This window comes from Macaca nemestrina, chromosome 7 (assembly GCF_043159975.1).
Source record: "Macaca nemestrina isolate mMacNem1 chromosome 7, mMacNem.hap1, whole genome shotgun sequence".
Taxonomy (NCBI): domain Eukaryota; kingdom Metazoa; phylum Chordata; class Mammalia; order Primates; family Cercopithecidae; genus Macaca; species Macaca nemestrina.
The window spans coordinates 164,990,713-165,016,850 of NC_092131.1; the positions used below are offsets into that span (position 1 = coordinate 164,990,713).

The 26,138-nt window shown below is 41.7% G+C and overlaps 1 protein-coding gene and 1 long non-coding RNA gene across 5 annotated transcripts in view; one reads left to right on the forward strand and one right to left on the reverse strand.

Annotated features, from left to right (window-relative positions):
* LOC105492707 (uncharacterized) overlaps nucleotides 1-26,138 on the reverse strand; it is a 38,957-nt gene that overhangs the window by 12,504 nt on the left and 315 nt on the right. Inside the window, exon 1 of one of the 2 annotated variants that reach the window (XR_011606170.1) lies at nucleotides 22,829-23,433. The exons of the other annotated variant lie outside the window; for it this stretch is intronic. This is a non-coding gene — a long non-coding RNA (uncharacterized lncRNA). Of the gene's footprint in view, nucleotides 1-22,828; nucleotides 23,434-26,138 lie in introns of those variants that run through there. 2 annotated transcript variants of the gene reach the window in all.
* LOC105492656 (Meis homeobox 2) overlaps nucleotides 24,526-26,138 on the forward strand; it is a 212,607-nt gene continuing 210,994 nt past the window's right edge. The window contains exon 1 of one of the 3 annotated variants that reach the window (XM_011759909.2): nucleotides 24,526-24,678. Coding sequence is in view for 2 of the 3 variants with exons in the window: in XM_011759884.3 (XP_011758186.1) it covers nucleotides 26,111-26,122 (12 nt within the window). In the remaining variant the exon portion in view is untranslated. Of the gene's footprint in view, nucleotides 24,679-25,016; nucleotides 26,123-26,138 lie in introns of those variants that run through there. The other 2 variants (XM_011759884.3, XM_011759914.2) reach the window with 2 other exon arrangements.

The following is a 26,138-nucleotide window of genomic DNA, read 5'->3' on the forward strand; positions in this document are numbered from 1 at the left end:
CTTTTAAAAGCATATTAAGTCTATTTTAAAACAACAGGAGTGGTTGATGATTGACTCTTCTTGGTCTCAGTGCACTGTCTCTGTATTTTGCTGCTTAGCAAGTTCAGTGATTCTGTAAACATGTCTCTAGTATTAAAAATAATCATCCTTTTGCTAATAGATGTCAGTGTCAGTGGGACAGGTTTAGTTTGCTCAGCTATATGTCTCTAGGAAAGAGTCAAGAAGTTTTAAATGAACTTGAGCCTTACACAAAAAAAAAAGAAAAAAAGGAAAGGATTATTTCTGGTGGAAAAACAAAAAGTTCATGCAGAATTGAGCCCTTCATGTCAGTGTGGATCAACTTTTCCACTTATATTGTGGAATGCCAGAAATGAAACCTAATTCTCTCAAGCACTAAAAAACCCTTTTAGATGTCTTTCAGATGATGATAGCTAAAGGAGACACCCAGGACTTTGTGGATTGCAGGCATGTCACTAGTGATTGAAGCTCCAAAACAGCAGAGCAGGGAGCCACTTGCCTATAGAATGGGTTTCTTGCAAAACCTGTTCAGAGACAAATGAAAAGTGTTGTTTTTAAAAAAAAAAAAAATTACAAAAGCAAAGCACACTGCTTTTGTAATTGATTTCTGGACTCAACTGCGATTTCCAAGAAAATCCAAACAATTAAAGGCCCTACCTTGACAAAAAAAATTTTCATATATTTATGTTTCATGTCAGTAGCTAAAATAGAAAAATACTTCACGGCATTTACAATACAATAGTTGCAGATTTCCTTACTTTTCATCATGCTCAATGTTTAAACTTTAAGCTGTAAAGAAATCACTGTCACCTATTGCCTTCCATTGCATGATAAAGTTGTCCCAAAATTTACTAAATGATTCCACACAAAAAATAAACACAGGTCCCAGTTCATCCCATCTAGTCAACAACATGTTTCTTTTTACAAATTTCTTGTTATAGCTCAATTGTACATATTCCGTCAGGTGATATGATCTCCATCCAAATGCTACTAAATTGCTATCTAATCTTTTTGTGGTATTTTTTTATTTAGAAAGCAAATATTTTTATTTTTTATTTTAAACAAAAATGTTTTGCTGTCATATTTTATTATTTATGTGTGTTTAAACAAACATACTTTGTCTAAGAGTTCATGTTTTCCCAAATTTATCATTTTCTTCATGACTGTTGATATCATTATTATTTCCTCAATTTTGCAAACCAAACATCACAGATTCACTGGGCCCCATAGTATGCTACCCAAAGCTATCTATTCCGTAAACCCCTTTACAGGATGCTATTTTTATGCATATAACTAACCAATTTGTTACATGCTGATTTTTGACCCATGAATCAGAGTACTCTTCCCTGGGAGATAGAAAACTCTTAGGAACAAGGATTTTAGTATTATGTTCCTTAATTGTACTACTAACTTGCTTTGTAAACTATAGTAAATTGCCTGAATCTCTAAAAGTCTTGATTTCCTCATCTAGGAAACAGGGATATCCCAATAATAACGATTGTGCCTACTTCATATTGTTATGAGAATTAAATTAGATGATTCAAATGCAATGCTGAGCATACTAGCTGGCAGTTAGACAATACTCAATATGGAGCTGCTATTTCCATAGCCCAATTTTTGCCAGAGTTGTACCTAGTTTCTCGTCAATTATATTTTAAAGTAAGCAAACTTTGTCTTCTCAAAATCTATTCCATATTTCCCCTACTCTATATCAGCATAACAGCTAAAGCATTTGCTCCCAACTCCAGGGCTAGGTCCTTTCTCTAATCAATGACTGGCTCAGGATCCATGATTAAGCCTTCCAAAAAGTCATTCAAATGAGGTATGAGGGAAAGTTTGCTGGGGTCTTCTCAATTTTTTTTTCACACATCTTCCCACAACAGCATCCAGAGAAAGAGAAACAGGCACTCTTCCTCTCAGTGTGGTTGTGGGAAGATAAGAGGCTCAGAGCTGCTGCAGCCATCTGGCTGCCAGCCTGAGGATAAAGCTGATACACATAAGATGGCAGAGCCAAGAATATTGAAGGGAATGAGAGATGGAGCTTGCCCCACCTCTTGCCAATGGCATAACTTTATTCCCTTATTGCTTAAGCCACTTAGAATTGGGTTTTCTGTTACTTGCAGCCAAAAACATTCTAACTGATTCAGGGAGGCAGCCTAAAGAGCAGTCCAGTGCCTGAGTTTACAGGAGCACATAAACATGTTGTAACTCCTCCTGCCTTTTCTAAGTCAGTTGCCCAGCCACATCTCCACAATGTGTCTGTCTTTCTGAAAATAGAAAAAAGATTCAGAGCACATCTTCCAAGATTACTCCAGTCTCCTAAATAACCAGCAGCTCTTTTTGCTTTTTTTTTTTTTTTTTCTTTTGAGATGGAGTTTTGCTCTTGTTGCCCAGGCTGGAGTGCAGTGGCGTGATCTCGGCTCACCACAACCTCCGCCTCCTGGGTACAAGCAACTCTCCTACCTCAGCCTCCCAAGTAGCTGAGATTATAGGCATGTACCACCATGCCAGGCTAATTTTTTGTATTTTTAGTAGAGACGGGGTTTCTCCATGTTGGTCAGGCTGGTCTCGAACTCCCGACCTCAGGTGATCCACCCACCTTGGCCTCCTAAAGTGCTGGGATTACAGGCGTGAGCCACTGCGCCCGGCCATCTCTTTTTGCTTTTGTAGAAATAAAATTCAAAGCAAGGGTGCCACCCCTGTCTTGCTTTTGTAACCTCATTTCAGATCCACAGGTTACAGAATGTTAGTGCTCAAAATGTACTCTGAATTTTACATTCTTCACCTCCTGGAAAATCACAACCTAAAGTAGAATGGCAACACATGCATCTAATCCAATGGCATAAATCTAAGTAAAACTTATTTTATGATTTGGTTTACGATTTTTTGTTCCTATTTCTAGCTGGCCAGTTTAATTCGATATACATAAACTAAAAATAAGCCGGTGTCCTTAAGCTTCATTTTTGTATCTATATAAGGACAAATCGAGTTTGCTTTATCTCTTAGGAACCTGAATAATAGGTTGTATGATCAAAAGAAGCAATTCTTGGCTAAAAATCTAAGAATGCACTTTTCATGGTCCCAAATCAGTTTGGTCTTTCTCTACCCCCCTTCCCACCCCATCTGCCTCCAGCTATCCTTGATTTAATCTTAATAGGAGCTCTCAGGATTGTAGTTCTAGTGTTCCTTTGAATAAGCAGTGAGAAAAGAAGCCAGGTAATTATATATTGCCCTAAAATATATAGAACCGCAGATCTGGAGACATCTTTAGATATTATCTAAAGAACCAGCCACAGATAATGCCAGAGACATGCCTAGGGTCACACTGCTTGGAAGCAAGTCATCTGACTCCCTAGACAGCATCACTGCCACGACACCACTGTGCCTCTCAGGCAAAGTGACTCGTAAAAGATGTATGGGTAAATAAATTGCTAAATTTAACCTGTGGGGTGGCCCTTTGTTGCTTAACTTATTTTCGTGAGAATCTAACTATATCATATCTCAGCTTTATGGTTATTTTTAAAAACTACTTTATGTGTTTTAAGATATGGAAGGTCAACTCACTACCTATTTGCTGAAGATTTCTTTACAGCATGTAAAAATATGTCCTTTTTGGTGTTTCTGAAAATTGGAATAGAAGTAGCAAAAATATGTGGTTTCCTTATTGGTCCTCCTATACTGAGACTTGATCAACTGTTGTTGAGGGCCATTGTGGCTGTGGTCTTGCACTTATTGCATGGAGGACATTCACAGCCCACTGAAGGAGGAGCCCCTCTATCCATCCTGCAGTCCAACAAATATCAATACTTGAAACCAACAATGGAGACACCGTGGCTAGGTATAAATCTATAGATTTTTTATAGAAGATTTTCAAAAATCTAGAACCACATCAGTAAATTTTTTCAGATTCCTACCTCAATTTTAGTGGTACCTTAAAAATTATTTTTAATGGCTTAATTTTTCTATCTCTAAAGTGAAAATAATTATATTGGTCATATATTTCTAAATGCTGCTACCAGTACCAAAAAGAGCATATCTTTCAAATGGCATAAAACACATACTTTTCATGAATCCAAACTCTGTCAGTCTTACTCATATATGTGAATTTCATAAATCATAGTCACTAAATAATCTCTCACACACACCAAAACACAAGAGTAAAAAACAATAATAACTGGTATTTAGAAATCAAGTGATTCAAAGTAAAAATTCTGACTTCCTCACAGTCGATGGGTATCTCTAACTTAAAAGTTTTTGTTTAATTCACAGTTGAAATCGGATCCTTAAAGAGATTTCATTAGACTTCATTTTCAGAAATATTTCAAAATTAGCTGCAAATCAATCATAAGTGAAAAAACATCTAGAATCCCTGGGATTATTGATCAACAGGAAAGGGGCAAATAAGATTGTATCCAAGTATCCTTTCCATGACATCTTCTCTCTTCTAGTATTTGTTAGAGCCACCTAAGGATTCAACTTAGGAAGTGTGGGGGAGGCCGGGCGCGGTGGCTCAAGCCTGTAATCCCAGCACTTTGGGAGGCTGAGACGGGTGGATCACGAGGTCAGGAGATCAAGACCATCCTGGCTAACACGGTGAAACCTCGTCTCTACTAAAAAATACAAAAAACTAGCCGGGCGCGGTGGCGGGCGCCTGTAGTCCCAGCTACTCGGGAGGCTGAGGCAGGAGAATGGCATGAACCCGGGAGGCGGAGCTTGCAGTGAGCTGAGATCCGGCCACTGCACTCCAGCCTGGGCGACAGAGCGAGACTCCGTCTCAAAAAAAAAAAAAAAAAAAAAAAAAAAAAAAAAGGAAGTGTGGGGGAAAAAACACACACACACACACACAGCAGAATCTAATTTAAATTTATTGCCTACCAGTATGCAACAAGTTTAAAAACTTCAGTGACACTGTATGGGCACGGTGGCTCACGCCTGGAATCCCAGCACTTTGGGAAGCCAAGGTGGGTGGATCACTTGAGCTCAGGAGTCCGAGACCAATTAATTGAATATTAATTATTCAATTAAATAAATTGAAACTGTAGTTAAGAATCTTTTTTTGTAAAAGAAGGTCAATATTATTTTAAAAGTCAACTTTACCTAATTTTTAAGAAACATAATTTCAATCACACATTAAGTTATCTAGAGAATAAAAATCAATGTTACCAATATTAGGCAAAGAAGATTTTTTTTTAATTTAAAGAAAAAGGAAAAATGACTGTTCATTATCTCACATCAATAGAAATTTAAATATCTTAAGCAGATATTATTAACCTAAACCTGGCTGTGTAGTATAATAAACTTCAGTGTAGCCAAAACCACAAGAACAGTTTAATATTAAAAAGACTATAAAGTAACTCACAGTAACAGAGTAAAGGAGAAAAAAAAATTTATTACACATAGAAAAAGCATTTAACAAAACTTAACACTAAATTTTTTAAGTTCTTGGTGAACTAGGCATGGGGGGCAAACAGCTTCCTTAATCTGATACAGATTATCATCAATTAACTGCAGTAAATAACTTTCTTAATGGAGAAAGGCTATAAACGACAATTTCAAATTAATAATAAGATAAGGATGTCCACTATTTAGGAATGCTTTGGTTCAATATTGTCCTGGAGATCTGGTCCCAGATAGAGCAAAAAGACCACACCCTACTCCCAAAAAAAGAAAGAGAAAAAAAGGAGGGGGCGGGGGAAGGAAGAAAGAAAGGAGAAATGAAAAGGAGGGCCGGGCACAGTGGCTCAAACCTGTAATCTCAGCACTTTGGGAGGCCAGGGTGGGTGGATCGCTTGAGCTCAGGAGTTCCAGACCAGCCTGGACAATATGGTGAAATCTCAGCTCTACAAAAAATAAACAAATTAGTTGGGCATGGTGGCATGCACCTGTAGTCCCAGCTACTCAGGATGATGAGGTGGGAGGATTACTTGAGCCCACGAGGTCGAGACTAGAGTGAGTAGAAATTGTGCCACTGCACTCCAGTCTCAGTGACACAGCAAGAGTCTGTCTCAAAACAAAAATAAATTAAAAAAAAAAAAGTAAAAAGAAAGAAATAAAGTAACAGGATAAATAAATAAATAAAACTGTCATTTTCTGTAGACTATATTATTATCTAATACCTACATTGAAGGCCCAAAGAATTTGTAGATAAATTAATATATGAGACAGGTAGGCTGAAGATACTTGGAAAGCAATGGAGTTGGTGGAATTGGTACACTGGTTATCCATACAGTGAAATAAAAGGGATTCTTACCTCACTTCTACACACAAAATTCAATTCCCTGTTGGTAAAGAGTTAAGTATAAAAGAAAAGACAATCAAATTTGTTAATAAATTTTATAGAACATTTTTTAAGTTTAGACTGCAAAATAATTTTTATGCAAGACACAAAAAGCATACGTCATAAAAGAAAATATTGATAAATTAAATTACAATAAAATTTAAAACTCCCATGTATTAAAACACATCAAATAAAATTAAAAGCCACAAATTGGAATAAGATATTTGCAATATGGAATTCATAAAATAATTTAAAAACTCAGTATACAAATGGGAGAAATATATAATAAACAAGTATTTCACAAAAGAGGAAATATAAATAATGAAAAAGCATATAAGATGCTCAGCCTTATTAGTGATTTCGAAAATACACGTTAAAAGCCGCACTGAGATACCTTTTTACGCTCACCGGATTGGCGTGGCAAAAAGAAAAAGAAGTCAAACATCACCAAGTGTTAAGAGAAGGGGTTGTAGATCAACAGGGTGTCTTCTGTACTACTAGCAAGAGTGTAAGTCAGTGCAATCACTCCGGAAAATAATTCACATTATCTTGGAAAGTTGAGCATTTGAATGCCAAAAAATTGGAAAGTGTACTCTTATATTGATACTCTAAATCTAGAAAAATCTTTGTACAGGAGCATTAAGAGATACATACCAGAATGCTTATTGCAGAACTCTTTTTAGTAACAACAAAAATGACAACAACCCAGGAGGTAAAGACAAATAAATCGTATTATAATTACAGGATGGAAAATCAAGCAGACATGTAAAAGAAAAAGAATGAATTATCACAAAACACACAAAAAATGAATCTTAAAAATGCAACATTGAATGAAAAAAGGAACCCAGAAAAAGTGCCTTGAGTGTAATACTATTTTTACAAAAAAAAAGCAAGATGAAGCAATATATTGTTTAGGAATATGTATACATACAATACAAATATAGATGTATATATAGAGAAAGGTTAATATATTAATAATATACACAATATCATTTTATTACATATAATTTATATTAAGTACCTATAGTTCACGAATGCACACATAGAGAAACTATTAACAAAAAATTCAGGATGGTAATTACCCTCGGGGGGATAGCCAAAAAATGAAAAGGAAGGAACACATAAGTACAGGCAATGTTTCCCTGCTTAAATTTGGTGGCTAGTTTATAAACGTTTCTTTTATTCTTAAGCATTGTAACATTTAAGTAGGTTATACATATGCTTTTGAATGTAACACATATTTTACGAAAAATAAAAGTAAGAAAATAATAAGTGATCTTTTTTTTAAATCAGAGTAATGTTATGACTAAGAGGATGGGAAATAACAGATGGAAATAAAAGAAAATTAGAAAAAGCTCATATCGGGCCGGGCGTGGTGGCTCATGCCTGTAATCCCAACACTTTGAGCGGCTGAGGTGGGCGGATCACGAGGTCCGGAGATCGAGACCATCCTGGCTAACACGGTGAAACCCCGTCTCTACTAAAAAAATACAAAAGATTAGCCGGGCTTGGTGGCGGCGCCTGTGGTCCCAGCTACTCGGGAGGCTGAGGCAGGAGAATGACGTAAACCCGGGAGGCGGAGCTTGCAGTGAGCCGAGATAGCGCCACTGCACTCCAGCCTGGGCGACAGAGCGAGACTCCGTCTCGAAAAGAAAAGAAAAGAAAAGAAAAGAAAAGAAAAGAAAAGAAAAGAAAAGAAAAAGCTCATATCAGAAATCCTTTGTTTCAGTAGAGCAAGAAGAGAAGTCATCTGAGAACAAGAGGAATGAGAGTAATTAGGGGCTACTGAGTGTGTCGTAGAGAAAGGAAGAAAGGAGGAAAGGAAAGGAAAAGTATGGATAGAGAGAGGGACAGTGGGAGAGCAGGGGAGAAGAGAATGAGTTATTGTCAAAGAAATGAGTCTCCACAGAAAATGGATTGTTTCAGGAGGACAACTGAATTTAGAGCATAGGTGTGAACTGCACACACTCAGGACTTCTTCCCTCAAAAATGGATCAGCCAGAGGAACCAAAAATGACTGAGGATTAATATGGAGATTGTCATGACTATGTGTATATAGAAAGAGGTTGATATATTAATAATATATACAATATCACTGTATTACATATAATTTATATTAAATATATATAGTTCAGGAATGCACACATAGCAAAACTATTAACCAAAAATTCAGAATTATAGTTACCCTAGGGGAAGAAAGCCAAAAAATGAAAAGGAAGGAACTTTCGTCATGACAAAAAGTTCAAAAGTGAGAGAGGCCTTGGTATGCACACTTAAATATGTTCACATCCTCTGGTCTATTTTCAGGGATCCATTCTAAGAAAATCATCCTGAGTTCAGAAAAACTTTCATATCCAAAGATGCTCATTACAGAATTACATATAAAAATGAAAACTATGTATAAATAAACTTAGCACCCAGTAACAGTGGAATGAAAAAGTAAACCATTTTACTTAATTGATGACATTTATTTAAATAGAGTCAAACGGAATTTGAATACTTAAGTAGGATGCAAATTGTATGCAAAGTACAATTACAACTACATACAAGAAATTATGCAGAGAAAAAAATACACAAAATACACTAAAATTTTGGCAGCAATTGTGTTTGGATACTTTGCTCATTGGTTATTTTTTCCTTTTATCTTTTCTGCATTGCTACATTGTCTTTAGTAAATATGTACTACTTTTAAAATAGGAAAGCAAACTAAAAGATATGTTTATTAATTGCATTAGTTTACAGTTTAATACATGTATTAAACTGGGTTGAAGATCAAGAAAATCAGGATATGGGCCAGGCGCGGTGGTTCACTCCTGTAATCCCAGCACTTTGGGAGGCCAAGGTGGGTGGATCACGAGGTCAGGAGATCGAGACCATCCTGGCTAACATGGTGAAACCCTGTCTCTACTAAAAAATACAAAAAAAAAAAAAAAAAAAAAACTAGCCAGGCATGGTGGCGGGTATCTGTAGTCCCAGCTACTCGGGAGGCTGAGGCAGGAGAATGGCGTGAACCCAGGAGGCAGACCTTGCAGTGAGCCGAGATCGCACCACTGCACTCCAGCCTGGGTGACAGAGCAAGACTCTGTCTCAAAAAAAAATACAAAAATTTAGCCGGGCGTAGCGGCGAGCACCTGTAGTCCCAGCTACTCAGGAGGCTGAGGCAGGAAAATGGTGTGAACCTGGGAGGCGGAGCTTGCAGTGAGCCTAGATCGTGCCACTGCATTCCAGCCTGGGTGACTGAGGAAGACTACCTCTCAAAAAAAAAAAAAAAAAAAATCAGGATATGACTAATGAATTGGCAAAAAAAAAATCAGGAACCCAGAAAACACAATAAGGGCCACAGGGAAGACAGAATCATTTATATTTAATAGAAGCTAATATAGTGGATTTAAAAAAAAAAAAAGCAATCTCTACATTTGAGATGTTGAAAGTAATTTTCAGTTCCACATTGTAGCCATAGATGTGGGTGGCTAAAATGGATATATATGTGTGCGTGCACGCACACATACGTGCACACACACATATGCACAATGTGAGTGGGAATGGATTTTGGGATGTGAGGTAGACAAGAAAACAGTGGACCAAGTGGAGATGATCAGGGTAAGTGGACAAGAGCAACCTGAATTAGCCATGATAATATAACTTTATAGTTTGAACTTCAACAAAGATCCACAAATATTTAGCAGCATTACCATGTTAAAGTAAATTATACTTAGGTCTCAATTAACATTGAGAGAGAAATAACCAATTTTGTAAAGACCATGTAAAACAAATAACCAGTGCAAATTGTATTCTATTTATTAGTATGTTCAATTGTATATGAATGCATCCTAGGTCCTAAAACAAATGGCCCTACTTTATGTTTCTTCTCCACAAATATATTCCGACTTATTTTTCAAACTGTATATCTATATCTCAAATAAGCCTGGTCCAACTCGTTATATAAATAAGACATAATTGGTAAAGTACATTAATGAAATCTCTGAAGATGGTATTTTTCAAGCGAGTCTCTCTATGATACCACCTTTAAAGTTTATTCTACTTTTCATATCATACACTCTCGTCACCAGTGGAAAATTTATTTAAATGTTTCTGTTTCCACGTATACCTCAGCCAACCTCCTATATAAAAAGTCATGCAATATTGTATGTGCTTTTTTGGTTTTATTACTAATGTAAATACTAATGAAAGCTAAATCTTAATTCATTAGTATCATTGATAATTTGCAAGAATATAGAAGGCTAAAATGTAATTGAATTGAAACACATGACTCTTGCTAAGACTTAGTTCTGACCTAAGAAAGCTTCTTCTACTCTCCGTTCCCCATACCCCACTCACTCTCTTTAAGGCTCCCATAGTAGCCTAGGCATGTTTCTACTTTTATTCATACCAAAATCTTTTTATACACCTGCCTCTGTTTTCCTCTAAAACCCAATTGAAGCTGAGAATATATTTAATTAATCTTTATATGTCAGCACTCATAAGAGCACCTAGAGAATATTGCAAGCTCAACAAATATCTATTTGAACGACTGAATGGATGTAGGAATTAGTGATTGAATGTTTTCTCCCAGTTATTAATTCTATTACATTATAGAACATCTGTGGCTCAGGATTCAGTGTTCTGGTTCTCTTATGAGTTCACAGCACAGTATTATATTTTAAAGATACTCAATCTACACTGCTAATCCAAAAATCAGCCTTTATTTAAAAATTAATTTCAGTGTACCCTCTATAGTCTTAAAACATTATTATGCCTCCTGGTAAAACTTCCAATTAGATGTTTATAAATTTGTTTTTAACCTGTCAAGCATACAGTGTGCCCCCTGTTACATACCCATTTTATTGTTAGTGAAATCACTGGATTCTAAATTGCAATGGCATTCTTTATTTCAGCAGCAATTTAGCAGGGACAAACCCAATGATACATGGAAAGACGCTTATTACCTCCTACACCTCTGCCTCTAGCTCATCTAACCCTTTTTCCAACATCTATGAAAATAAGAGTTCCCTCCTTTCTCATCTGTTTTGCTCAACAAGATGCGGAGGGAAGAACAATGAACTTCAAGCAGGCAGTTCAGGGATTTGGTCCCAGGATTGTTACTACCTTCAGTTAATTAGACTTCGAATGCTTCTCCTAACAGTTCTGGGTTTCCATTTTCTCCTATATAAAATGAAAGGGTTGCACAAGATGATAATTGTAAAAATAACTAAAAGCCCTATTTATTAAGCTTTTACTATATGCAAAGAACTGCACTCTGTGCTTTCTGTGCATTATCTCATTTAATTTTAATCCTCTAAACACGTTTATAAGGTGTATCAGTCAAGGTCCAGCAGGAAACAGATGGTACACATCAAATTGGGTAATTTGAGGAGAGCTTAATAAAGGAACTTTATTAAAAAGGTGTGAGCAGGGTGTTAGGAAACCACGAGGGACAGTGCAGTGCCCCAAGGCTAGTACTGGAGAAGGACATGGTTACCTAAATCTAGAAACAGAACTGTGGGAAGAGGACTGCTTGAGCTGTGGCTGGAATGCAGCCAGCCCTCAGGGACCCTGGGAATCAGCATCCAGACCTGGCTCTACCCAATCTAGGCAAGCCCAAGAGGAAACAAGGGCCATTCTAAAACCATCTATACCAGCCTTTGGGGCAAAAATCAGGAGGAGGAAAGTAAATAGTGGACCTGAAGAGGCTGACAAATGTGTCCAGTAATATCAACTATTGTTATGCGGATTTTATGCATGAGGTTACTGGGGTTTAGAGGGGTCAGGTGACTACTAAGAGTTCACAATCAGCACAGGCCGGATCTAGTATTCAGCCCCTTCCTGTCACACTCCAGAGCCTGAGCTCCTGATGGCTTTTTAGACCTTGGAGTCCCTTTTTGTGTTTCTAGGGTTAAAAACAGCCTCAGAAGTGATCTGATTCAACCCTCTCCCTTAGAGATGTTTGAATAAGATGTCTCTCCATTTAGGACATGAGCCTTGCAGAGACCTCACTTGCCGTTGAAAAGCTAGTGGTCTGTGTGCTCATTCTTCCTGTTCCAATACTGTGGCTTGTATCCTGACATGTAATTTTGATTTGCAACCCTGAACGAGACACTCGTGGAGACAAAGTTGTTAGGCAGTCAGAAGGAGAGAATAGCATTTTTTACTATTAAAATTTTTTCTTTCTTGTGACATGCTCTCCTCATTAAGCAAACTTAAGGAATTTTCCATTGACAAAGAGTTGTCTAGTGAATAGCTTTGCTTGGGGTCAGGGTGGGGAATAGGGAGGGCAGTCGATTGATGACTGGATTTTCCAATTTCACGTGCTGGAGTTAGAATACAGCCCAAGACTCTGTTAAACGTGTTCCAGTAGACTATGGAAGAAGTGAGCAGAATGCAAAAATGTTTAAATGCAGTGAAACTAAAAACTACTATTAAACATATTCTTCAATATTCCTGTGAGGGTCCTTAAGCTAAGAAAAGGAAAGGAAATTCTCATAGAGTGACTAGTCAGAGGTTGTTAATTACTCTTTGTGTGAGAATTAAATTTGCTGAAGAGGGATGACTGAAGTAATTATCTGAGGTCAAGGGGCCCATCCCCAATCTGTCTGCTCCTCTGTCAAATAGAGATAAAAAACCCACTCAGTACTCTTAGTAATGGGAAACTGTTCCTGTACAAGCACTTTTCGGCCTACAAACAGGTTGTAGTCTAAGATGGTCTGCAACTCACTTGTTGGGAATATGAAGCAAATCTTCTGAAAGCCAGGGTGTTATAAACTGTGACTCAGGGCTGGACCAACCTTCGACACCCATTTAAATCTCGAATCTAACTCAGTGTGAGTTGCAAAAGTACTTCCTGGTATGAAGAAAGAGGAAAATGACAATACTGAGAACTCAGTGCTCCTGTTCCAGGTCAGGTCCTGAACCTGGCATGTTCTCACTGCCTTTCACACTCCAGCACCTTCAGGCCCAACGCAAGAATGGAACCTGAAAGTTTCAGGCAAGTGCCATGATTTGCCATCTTCATTACCAACAGGATGTAGGAGGCTTTCATGGGTGTACAATGAGTAATGTGGCCCAGATATCCCTCACCTCAAACTCAAAGGCCCTTTTTGTTTGTTTGCTTTTTACACCAGAGTGAAGGATAAAAAGTGGAAGAGTTATATGTTTGTTTTTGATTAATTGGAAAACTTTCCGATTTTAGCAGAATGTCTGCCTACAAGTAGTGAGGATCTGTGAATGAAGAAAAGGAACGGTTTGATTACCTTTTTAAAGATTATCCCCATAGGCAAGGCAGGCCTGAGAGAGCACTCTCAGGAGAGAAAGTTCAGTTTTGGGTTCCCTTTTAACTAACTGGGCAATACAGTATTGAGAGATTGACTCTTCATAGGAAATCTTCAAAAACCTGGCTACAGAACTTCTTTTTTTGAGGAAATGATTTTCCTGCCATTGAACCCTAGCTAAGCAAGACTTTTGAGATTGCTTTAATCATCAGCGGCTTCGGTGTCTTGGTAGTGAGTGAAAACGGGATTAGGGTGGAATAAGGGGGAAAAGTTTCCAGGGACCCGCGGTGAACCAGTGTTGAGACCCCCCCTCCTTTAAATAGGGCCTGCATGTGTAAAAGTCAATTTCTACTTTATGAGAGATTAGAACCAGAGAGCGGCTCATATTTAAACCCTGCAAAGATAAGGAACAGTGAGTTTACCCCAAATTAGCTTTCAAAATAGCTCTGATCTAGTAATTTGCCCAGTAATTTCCCCAGACTGAGGCAGGTCTGAAGAATTTAAAAAGGGGAGGAAGTGATATCTGATAAACTTTAGGATAGCTGAATTTGGGTTGGAGGGGGGAGTGGAGGAAGAAGGTAAGAGAAGAGGAAGAAAGGTGGGGAAGAGACAGAGAGAGAGAGAGAGAGAGAGAGAGAGAGAGAAATCGAACTCCATCAGGTTGCCTTCATTTCCCCGCAGGATTTCACCCACTATGAGCGTCGGTTGTTGTTTTGTTTATGCAAAGTTAGTCGGTCTGAGACACAGGGAAAGTGCTGAGATCCACGCTGAAGAAGGCAACAATGATTTTTAAAATGTAAATGAAACCACGCACGCACACACACACACACAGACACACACACACACACACACACGCACGCACACACACACACACAGACACACACACACACACACACACACGCACGCACGCACACACTGGGTCGGGGCAATCCCTGCCCGCCGACTTTGAAATGAAAACACGGCGAGGAGGGCGGGCTGGAGGGAGGCCGCGGCAGCAGCGGGGAGCGTTGTTGGTGACCGAAGGAGCTCTGGTGAATATCAGGTTCGGATTAGTGACAACTCAGAAGTCACGCCGGCGGTTGGGGGAGGGAAGTTTGCCAAGGTCTCAGAACTCGACGGAAGAGAGAGCGGCTTCCCCTGGCGCCGGGCGGAGCTGGGCGTACGCAGAGAGACCTCCGTCCTGGCCCGAGCCAGCTCCCCCAGCGCTCTCACACCCCGCCCCGAGATTGAGTTTGTCAGCGATCATAAAATGGGAATTGATTATTCCAGCCACCATTGATTAGGGAAGAATGCTTACTGCAGCAGCGGGGAAAAGGTTAAGAGGAAATTGACCTTCTTCCTAGGTGACATAAAGTCATTAGGTAAATGAGATATTCACACAGGAGTTTTAAAAGGTCACGCTCAATTTTTATTTGTAGCCTGAAGAGTCAACCTGGAGCTGGAGCTTAGGGCAGGGACCCCGCTCTTCTGGACAAGCGGACAGAGTGGGAGATAACTCTCTTGCTGCGCTGGGCAGGGGCAAGGTGGGAGGTGGGTTATTATTGTCTGGGGAAGATCGCACTGGAATTGGTGGAGTCCCGGTCCCCGAACTCTGCGCTTCCTGCCTGACCCGTGGGTGCGTCTCTGTGCATGTGTCCCTCTGGGGCCCTGAGCTTCGCGCGGCGTCTCCTCCGTTCCAGTCACCCGTAAGCAAAGGGATGCCGGGCAGACACAGACAATTAAAAGCACTTATCCTACCATAGCCGGCCACGTATCACACAGAGGGAAAGTGTTTTGTTTTGTTTTTTAAGGAGAGGGTGAGAGATATATTTATGCACATATTTATCCCTCTAATTATAGGAATTAATCCTCTTACTTATGACTAAAAGGTAACGTGGAAGGACGTCTCTTTGATGTGGAAAAGCACCATTTGTGACTCACATTCAGACTGATTAAGGAATAATTGTTGTTAAACGCTTTACAAGAGAAGAGTGTTTAATTGAGGGGCATTCGTAATTTTACGGCTTAGTACGAAATTAAACGTAATTAAAAACTCAGAAATTCCAACTGATTTTCCAATTATTTTTATTGTCTGAGTTAATTATTACACAAGGGTATCACTTTGCCCTAAAGGCATTTTAAAAAAAAGCAACCATACCTTTTCCAAATATTCGCAGGGAAGCGACTCAAAGCTTTCTCCAGGTATAAGCCTGGTAAAGGACCTTCCTTCTTCACTCCCCTCTCCTTCGGTCCCCCACGCGCCCCTCCTTCGCCTCCAGTAATTAAGCGTTTCAGCCACTCTCCCCTCTCTCTGAGTTCCTGTAACACCTTGGGATGTGAGAAAGTGATGGCAGTTCTCTTCTGCAGATCATTACAGGAAAACTGGAAGTATCTGTAGAAGGCTGATGAATTTCTTGAAGTAACACTTGTCATACATGGTGGCGAGATTTTTTTTTAAAAAAAGCTAAGTAAACACAGCTCTCTGGGGGCGATCCCTCAATGCCTCTGCCTTGGGGTGTGTGGCAGGAGGGAGGTAACACCCAAGTACCGACTGGAAGTTGTTTATAAACTCGCACATGAAGACGTACAGATGCACCTGGAAACTTTCTTTGGTTTGCACTTTTATTTATTTATTTATTTGAGAGGATGGGTATGAAAAACTTCTCAGATTATGAATTTTTTTTTTAATGCTGGGATTGACGGCAAAAAGCCAAGCTATGTTTGTATGTGTAGCTTCTTTAAATGTCCAAATAGACTTATTTAAATACATCAAAAGGTTTACAGAAAGTGCCTCAGTGTTATGGAAATGAAAACACATCCTCACAGCTCGTGCAGAAGTGGCCCTGTCTTCCCTATCAGACTTGGATATCTTTCCTGTCAAACTCTGAAAAAAATAAATAAAAAACATAAAATTGGGGAGAATGTGGATTTGTAAGTTTCAATTCATCTGGACCGAGAGTATGGAGCAATGGAATGTTTGTGTTTCAGTAAGTGTTTAATTTCTCTGAGATTTTTAGGACAGGGACTTCAGTGGATTCTAGCTTTCTATTCGCCTTTCCCCTCCACACCCCATAAAATAAATGATTGCCTCTGATCTGATGTGCCAGGTGAAAATGGGTAGAATTAAAACTGTCAATTCGGTTTCCAACTTGTGTCTTTCGCTTGAGTTCAAAAGCTTTTAAAGTTAAAACGTGCCGATCATTTGTAAGTATTATTTCTTTTTCTACCATCGAGGCTTTTAAGTAAAAAGAAAGAAAAGGTGTTTATATTTCCAAATTCATTTTCCCTGGAAGATTTCAATCTGCCAGGTAATTTGGTGATGGACCCTGACGGTATGAGAAGGTCTGCCTGGCGGAGCCTGGTTTACCCGAGTGCGGCCAAGTACACTCAAGTCCGGTCTTTCCCTTTTTTTACTCCAATGGTATATTTGGAGCTGGGATGTGGATATTTAAATTCGAAGCTTTCTAAGTGCTTCAGTACTTTTGAAGAAGAGGTTAGAGTAGGCAGAGTTGGGGAGAAAGGAAGAAGGATCTCTTTGAAAGTTAGAGATGGTGAAAAAGACATGTAATCCGATGTGGAAAATTGAGTAAAAGAGGTAGTGCACACTTTAGCTTAGGCAAAGATTGCTGAATCCTTTGAAGAAACTGACACGGATTTTCCAGAGATGGGGTGGGTGTAGGGGGGGAAACCTAGGGTGGGCATTTTATGTAAATGAGCATATTTGAAATATAGTACAAATCCGGTATAGTAAAACTGACAGTTCTGACAGTATTGACAACATAAATATATGTTTGAACACTGCACTTTCAGACACTTAACCGATGAAGCAATAAAAAAAATTCGACTACAATATTTCAAATAATCGACATTGATGTTTTGATACATCATTTTTATACTCCAAATCGATCTATCACTCTGGGGCTGGTCAATTTTAAGTAAAAATGTGCTGCAATTATTTGTACCTTGGCTAATGATGACCTAATAACGGTCCCCAATTAATTACACCCGAATCGTGCTTTTTTCCTTCCGCATTGGAGGTGGGGGGCAGTTCTTGGAAAACAGAACCCACTATTGTGCCATCCTTCCCCTCCCTTGTATTCCATTTTTGCCACGGGTGGGGGTGGGACTTCAGATTTAGGAAGGGGTCTTTGTCTGCTTGATCATGGACGCCACAGGCTGGGGTCCCCTCACCAGAAATAGCCACCTTCTGGGTCTGTATTGGGAATACAGTCCTCACTTTTACTTTGCAATGTCAAAACTAAATTTTAGAAAATTCAATCATAACTCTCCTTCAGGTCCCATGTCCTTTCCTCTGTTTCAAGGACTAGATGGAAGAGATTTGCTCAAAGATTGGAAATTTCTCTCGGGCTGTGTGTGTGTGTGTGTGTGTGTGTGTGTGTGTGTGTGTCAGAGAGAGAGAGAGAGAGAGAGCGAGCTCGCGCCCATATGAGAATTTTAATAAAGTATGGATACAGCCCGGTCCAAATCTAAAGCACCTAGTCTGAGTCGAATCTCCCCCACAGTCGCATCGCCTCTGACCTCCCTACGCGGTGTTGATTGTTTACAGGCTACTGAAGAAAAAAAAAAAAAAAGCCACAAATAAGAAACACAATGACCTGCAAATTGCAGGAAAGGAGGGAGGAGACTGTTGGGTATTGCATCCCAGGCGTGCCTCCTTCCTCAGTCTGACTGTTGGTTTTCTCTCTTTGCCCTGTGAGTTTTCCAGTTCTTTCCCACTCCTCTCCAAATTTGGTGGAGGCAGGGGGAGGAAGAAAAGAGATAAAGCTGATTAAGTGAAGGAATAAACAATCCTGGACAGGCCTAGGATACAAACTCGAGCTGTCCATTGTGAAGTACGGATCGGGCGGAGGCGGTGAGGGACCGCTCGCCCCCCTACACCGACTCCCTCTCGCAGGCTAGGCGCCGAGCCGTGCTGTTCCCCCCAGCCCCACACCGCCCCCGTGAAGCCCACACCCTTCCTCAATCTCGCACTGAGACTCGGCCTTCTGATCTAAAACTGAGCTGGGCTCCACTAGCTCTGAATTCCAGTGTCTGATTTCTTTCCTCCAAACTTCACGAATGCAGTTTTAAGCCCCTCCAAACCACCGCCAGCTGAGACGCTGGGACTTAAGCAGCACGCTAAGCAACTTTAAGGTGCGAATCAAAGGCAAAGGATGTGTGTGATCCGCGTTGGGTTAGCGGGAGGAGGGATCCGAAGAGAGAGCTCCGTCGCCAGAGCATCTCCCAGTTGCGAGGGTTACTAGTCTCTGGCCGGGGCTTTCCAAGCCGCCTGCGCTGGAAGTAGGGGTAGGAACTAGACAAGAGGCCGCAGGAGGACAGAAAAAAGAGAAAAACAATCGAGCGGAAGAGACGAAAGAAAAAGAAGGAGAGAGGAAGAAAGAGAGGAAAGAAGAGAGCGCGGGAAGGAGGAAGAAACAGTGAGAGCAAGCGCACGCAGTGTTTGGAGCCCCGCCAGATAGCGCTAGAGGGCTATTTATTGAAATCCTTTCTGTGCGATGGTGAAGCAGCTAAAATTGGGAGAAATAAGAACAGGGGAAAAAGCGGAAAAAGTTATAATAATTTTACTCCATTTTATTTAAAAAATAAATTGTGGGGTGCTTAAACGTTATTAATGGGAGGAGGCAGAGAAAAAATTATTATAGAAAGCTTAAGTGGGAAAAGGACCAAAGGACCAAAAACCACCACCACCACCACCACCACCACCACCACCACCACCACCAACAACAACAACAACAACAACAAAAGGAAACAAAAAAGTCCCCTTGCCTCTGTTGATCCCAGCTAGGAAGAGTGAGTAAAGTTAACAGGTAAGGAAGCCAGTGGAATTATTTCTAGGCCAACTTTGAGAGCTGCTGGCTACACTGCTGTGAAGGTCAAGAACAGTTCACAAGGATAAGCCGATGTATATGGAGAAGGGATGTTTTAAAAGTAATAGATGGCCGCAAGGGGTGGAGAAGGAGAGACAAACACGTTATTGGAAACGCCAAATAAAATATATATCAAAAATTCCAACTGTCAGCCAGCAGGTCTTGGGCAGAAGATAGCCCCTTCTGCCTTTGTCCCAGGGATGCTGGGCTCAGGGCTGTTTCTGCAGGGCTGAAATCAAACTCCTTGAATAACAATGTAGAAATACTCTGAGAAGCTTGGAGAAAATAACTAGACTACAAAAAAAAAAAAAAAATTCACTGTGTCATTCAGAACCTAAAGAGAAGTGCTGGGGATGGAAAGAGAAGACCTAGTAACAGAGGTGGAGTCCAGAGATAGAGAGAGATGGAGAGAGAATAACATATTTTTGATCACTTTTACTTGCTCAGTTCAGTAATGCAAGAAATAAAACTTCTTTCAAATGATACTTTACTTTTAAGTATTGACTTGGTTTTATCCTAAAATCCCTGGCATTTCACATATCTAGTTTCTCTTTTTAAACCTGAATTTTCCTTTTACCTGAAGGAATTTTTGAAAATCAAAGTAATAATTCATGTCTTTTTTTCAAAACCAGTAAATAGAACTTCCCTCCCGGAATAAAAATTAACCTTACACAGTTTTTAAAGATCTGCTTAATCCAAAATATTCCAAATTAAAACATTAAATAAAGTTACAAATAAGATTAAGGTTGGATTTATTTGCTTCTGTAGCAAGACGTCAATTGTTCTAACTGTTGTAAGAAGACAAAAAGGATTTAAACCTGGCAATTTTAATACACAGATTAACACTTCGGACTTCACAGTTCTGAGGAATTTGAAGTTATCTGTGCTGAGATTCTATAACTTTCAAGAAAAAGAAAAAGAAACAGCTACACAAGCTCCTTAAGGAGTGTGGGCAAAGTCATTTAGAGTCTGGGTTCATAAATGCTTGGTTCAAATTAAACACTCCCCCATAAAGCCAATGGCCTTCAAATTAAGGGACTAAAGTGGAATTCAATTATTCCTTTTAAATCTTAAATGTTACCTATAATAGCATTCCATGTTGGCTCAAAAAAGAAAAGGAAAAATAGAAAAGTAGCAGTTTTCAGAAGTCTTGGGGTTGCTTCAATAAGAAAGAGGTGATTAAAAACAGACTCTTAAATTTGAGAGGCCCGATTCCCCCTTCCATTGGTCCCCACCCACTTGGTCCCCTCCTTTTCACCTCTTTTTTATGCAGTACCCCCACCCCCACTCCAGAGCTAAGTAGCTGATTTGGGATTCTGAAGAAATAGGTTTCACCATCCATATTTGTTCTGGGGCACTTGTAAAATGCGATTTGTAGAGGGTCTTTAGCCTTCTGATTGTCTTTGAATTGTTTTTACTGAAACAGATCTTTTGCAGTTAATGAGTCCCCACGCAGCTGGACAGCTCCTCTCGGACACTGAGAACTCTAACCCCAAAATGACCCCAATTTGACACCGCAAGATGAAATTTTACCGCCTGTTAAAACCATTTCCAGCCTGGGCAGAAGGAGCTGACTGTTGACGGAGGTGTGTGCCACCTCCTGCGACCCCCATTTCGTGCCTGTCTCCCGGGCCTGCCCCACCTACTTTCCTTTCACCCCAAATGTGGGAGAGCAGATGAGCCTGGAAGCCTGGGTGGGAGTGCCAACGCTGACAATGGGGCATTAGCAAAATGCCACCAGGATGGAAATCAGAAAGTGCGGGTACTCTACTCCTTTGGAATCGCTTCTATTGGACTGGAAAATTGGGGATGGGGGAAACCAGGAAATTCTTAAATGTTAGATGAGCTTTTTTCAGCTCTATTAGTAAAACACCAGCAAGTCGCTGATTAAAGGTAACAGTCCTTTGAATTCATCAGACTGACCAAGAACCAATACCTTGAATCGACTCCAACTTGATCTCCTCGTGTGTAATCCACTACACTAGGACTTCTATTTTAAACTAACAGTTTCATAAGTGACATGCAACTAGGTAAGTAAGATCTCTTTCGTTCAAAGAAATTCTGGGTTCTCCCCTGAGACAACTGGCAAATTTTTAAAAGACAGATTTCCTCCAGTAGGAATGCACTTTTAACACTCTCACACTTTTTAAACTAAAAGTCGTTGAAGTTAAATATGATTTTTTGACAATATCTTAAAATGTCATATTTCTCTCTCCCTCCTACACCTAACCATATTGTCCCTGTTGTTTGCTTTAATGTATTCAATAAAATGCAAAAGACGTTAAGAATATGAAAAAGAGAGAGAGAAAGGCGTTAAGGTTAAAAATGCCTTCTGCATCTGATGAAGACACATGAAAAGAAAGTTTAAACTTTTCTTTTTTTGTAAAACCCAAGATTATCACTGGATAATCAACTTATTATTAGCTTACGATTGTTTGAAAATATAGAAATCGGCCGGGTGGGATGGCTCACGCCTGTAATTCGAGCACTTTGAGAGGCCGAGGCGGGTGGAACACGAGGTCAAGAGTTCGAGACCAGTCTGGCCAACATGGTGAACCCCCCCCCCCCCCCCCGTCTCTACTAAAGACACAAAAAATTAGCCAGGCGTGGTGGCGCACGCCTGTAATCCCAGCTCCTCAAGAGGCTGAGGCAGGAGAATCGCTTGAACCCGGGAGGCGGAGGTTGTAGTGAGCCGAAATCGCGCCACTGCACTCCAGCCTGGGCGACACGGCGAGATTCCGTCTCAGAAAAAAAAAAAAAAAGAAAAGAAAAAGAAAATAAAGAAAAAATATAGAAATCATCAATCTGTCTGAATTGTTTTTACTCACACTGCCAGGGAAGGAACGTTTTTCTAGAAATGCGACTTAAGTTTTTTTAAATGAAAGCTATAGAGATGCTAACTCACTTTACAGTATCACTGTAAAAACAGAAAAAGAAACAGAAGGTAGCAATGTTGAATGTTTAAACCCTGCAAGGCAGAAGTTCCGCGTGAAGTTGATCTTTACAAAAAAGGTTTATCAAGGACACTGAGGAGTCTCCTTTAAAAAGAAACGTAACTGGCACTTATTGAACAAGACATTTGAAACAACAATAATCCTATTGGCGACGATAAACTTAAATTCCTAAACTGAATTTAAGAATAATGAGAAGAGTAAAAACAGTACAAACTTCTCAGCCAGCGGCGCTGCACCGGGAACTTGGACCCACCAACATCAACAGCTTTGCAAAGTCGAAAACGCTCCGCGGCGAGAGCAGACTGTGGTTTTTTCCCCTCCACACCCCGCCGCCCTCTCAAACCTCCCGGTCCCGGCTAAACTGAATTCGCCTAACTGTCGATTGAAATAAAATTCTGGAGACCAACTTTTTCTTTTCTCTTTCATCTTCTTTTCTTTTTTACTCACCTTCTCTTAAATGTCGACGAGCAACTCAGCAACAAATAAGAAGGATACTTTTAATCTTGTAGTTCTTCTAGGAAAAAAAAAAAGAGTACGTGGAGGAAGTACCCTCCCCCCAACCTTCAGATTTCCTACCCGTCGGCTCTAGCAGGCTTGAAGCCGGGCAAAAAGAGTGGCTGAAAACCGGGGCTACACTCTCCTCCCTGAAGCTCCGTGAGTCCGGCCGTCCCTGCTCGGGCCACTGGGCAGAAACCTCGCGGCCCGCAGCCCCTCTCCCTGGCGTCGCGCTATCCGCGCCTCTGCCAGCCCCTTCGCACTATCTTTCTTTATATGTGAGGGCCGATTTCCCGCAGACATCATTGTTATGATGGCTCATTTAATCAAACTGTTTAATTGCTCTGGTAATCACTATCATCATCACAGGTGCTCAATCATTCATCATTTTTGGAGGGCTTTATTGACCTCCCGAGTTCATTCCTCAGCCCTATTAAAACGAGGCCAAATTTCTCCGACTCCGCTTGGAGTCTCTGCAGTCTGCAATCTTAGCCTAGTTTCTGTTGCTCGAAAGCTTACAGTGAAGCAGGGAAAATGGAAAGGGGGCCAAAAAAAAAAGAGCCCTCCCACCCGCCCTCCTCCCCGCTCTTTCTCTCTCTCTCTCTCTCACACACACACACACCACACACACACGCACACACAGTACTTTATTCTCTCTAATCAACCTCCCCCACCCCACCCTCCCTCCGCGGGAAAGTCGGATAGACGCGGCGCGCGGAAGACACTCTACTCTCCACTTCCCAGAATGGGTTCAAAGTTGGGGAGGGATGCGGCTATGGGAGAACAACAGTCCGCTTTCCACTCTCTGGGCCAGGGACTCGGAGGGCGAGAGCGAGAAGTTGGGGAGAGGGCGCGCTTCCAGCGCCTGTCCCGGCCGGGCCGCGCCACAAGGGGCCGAGGCGCGGCGGGGGCTGCTAGGCTGCGCGGCTCGCGCCGGGTGACCGTGGCTCCGCCCCCAACTCCGGGCTCGTTGTGATTGACGCGCGGCCGCCGGGAAACCAGCGGCGCAGAGGTGAAGCCTGGTGCAGCTTGGGCCAGGGAGGACCAGACACCGGCAACAACTAGTTTCCACCCAAACGGTGTGGGGTAGTTCCTTTCCTTTCCTTTTCCTTTTTGGAAAAGTTCTTTCGGAGCTGGCCCCATCTTCCTGACCCCGCGAAATCGCCCCTGTGTAATTAACACAGCCATTAGCAGGCGTTACCGCGGCCCGCCGCTGCGCCTCGGGCGACCACAACAAAGCTGGGCTGTGAGCGCCGGCCACTCCTCCTCGCCCGGCAACTTCTTTCTCCCCCTCTTTCCCTCCTGTGCTTCCCAGCTCTGAGTAAGATCCACTTTGGAGACGCACACTCGTCGCGCGCGCGCGCGCGCGCGCACACACACACACACACACGCCCTTGGTTACATCGGACCCAAATGACTCTCTCTTCACTTCCTCCCTCCCGATTCCGCCGCAGCCCCCAAAGACTCTCGGGGTGGCCCCTTGTCCGCACCGCTGGGAGGGAGTGTGCTCTGAATTAAGCTGGTCTCTTCTGTTCCTGGAAAAAAATGAGTATTGACAAGGTTGCTGGATCTGCGCAGAAAAGAAAGTGCCACTTAATAAAAAATTTAGCCCGGCAATGGTACGGTCTGCAGAGCTTGCTGCCCTTGGACGTTAGCAGGAAGCCTTCGGGGTGCTGTAATCGGCGGGCAGAGGAGAGGGAGGCCGCGGAATTAAAAGGAACAAAAGCTAGAGCGCCATGCCAAACGTCTCCGACAAGACCCGGTTAGGCAGGAGCCGGGAGTGATGGGAAAATGAACTAGAAGTAAGTTTTTGAAAAAAAAAAAAAAAATGAAAAGATCTGAGGCGGTACCGTACTTTCCCTGTGGTTTTCTGCAGTTTTCCTCTCTGCGCTCTCCCTGTCCTCTTCTCTCTCTCTCCCCCTCTCCCTCTCTCCCTGTTCGCGCGCGCGCACAACACACACACGCGCACGCACACACACACACTCTCACACACACACACACACTCTCCCATTCCTCCCCCCCGCCGTTCCCCATCCCCGTGGAGGAGCAGGCTCGCTGATTTGCTCGGGTCCGCCCGGCTCGAGCCTCCCCTCCCCCTCCCGCCCCCCGCCTCCCCCGCCCCCCCAGCCGGGGCTGTCCGATCGCACTCGTTGCATATCAGAGGCTCCGCGCGGCGCGCTCCTCCTCGCTCCCGCTCCCCACTCCCGGGATGTGTCTCCGCCGTACGACGGGCTATGGCCACCACGACTTCCGGGTTCCGTCATTTCGTTCTCCCGCCGCCGACCCGCGCCGCCAAACTGAGGCTCTTCAATAAGCCAGGCAGCAGCCAACCTGCCAACACCTACTGACACTCACTCATCTCCCAGAGAGAGAAAGAGAGCGAGAGAGAGCGAGCGCGAGAGAGCGAGCGCGAGTGAGAGCGAGCGAGCGAGCGAGAAAGAGAGAGAGGGAGAGACAAAATACCTACCAGGAAAGGGGGGGAGGAAGTCCAATTTTTGCAAACTATTCATTTTTTTTCTTGATTTTTCTCACTGCTTTCTTTGAACAATACTTTAAAGAGAGAGGATCGTATTATAGATACCGCGGGGGCAAAGCTAAAAAAGGGGGGAGGGGGGAGGAAAAAATTCAAGAAGCAGAAACCCCTCGCGGAGTTTTACTGGAAGAAAAAAACGGGTCTGAAAGATTCCTCCTCTTCATCATCATCAACCATCATTCATTCACTACCTTGACATTCCGGGCTTTGATTGACAGCTGGAGTGGCAAAAAGCCATGAAACACGACAGTTCGGTTACATGTGGGCTGCTGACGGGCCGCTCGTAACCTTCAGTTCGGGGGCTTGACAATTTTTTTCTTCTTTTTCTTCTTTTTCTTTTCTTTCTTTCTTTTTTTTTTTTCCAACTGAGGGGAAGAGAAGAGAAAGAGGGGGAAAGGAGGACCGAAGAGGAGGAGGAGGGGTGGGGGGAGGAGGAGGTGGAGGAGGAGGAGGAAGATCAGGAGGAGGAGGAAGAAGAGGAAAAAAGAGAAAAAGAAGAAATATCACAGAAAAAAAAAAAACTCTTCGTTGTCTTGCCTGGGCTTTTTTTCCCCCCTAAAAAATAACATATTGGAGAATTGGGAGAAGTCTCTTTGGTTTGGAAAAAAAAAAAAAAGGAATCTTCAGCCTAGATCACTTTCTTATCCGGACTGGGATATTAAATATACGACACATCCAGGAGTTTATTGGAGCGCAGACTGATGGCGCAAAGGGTAGGTTTAAATCTCC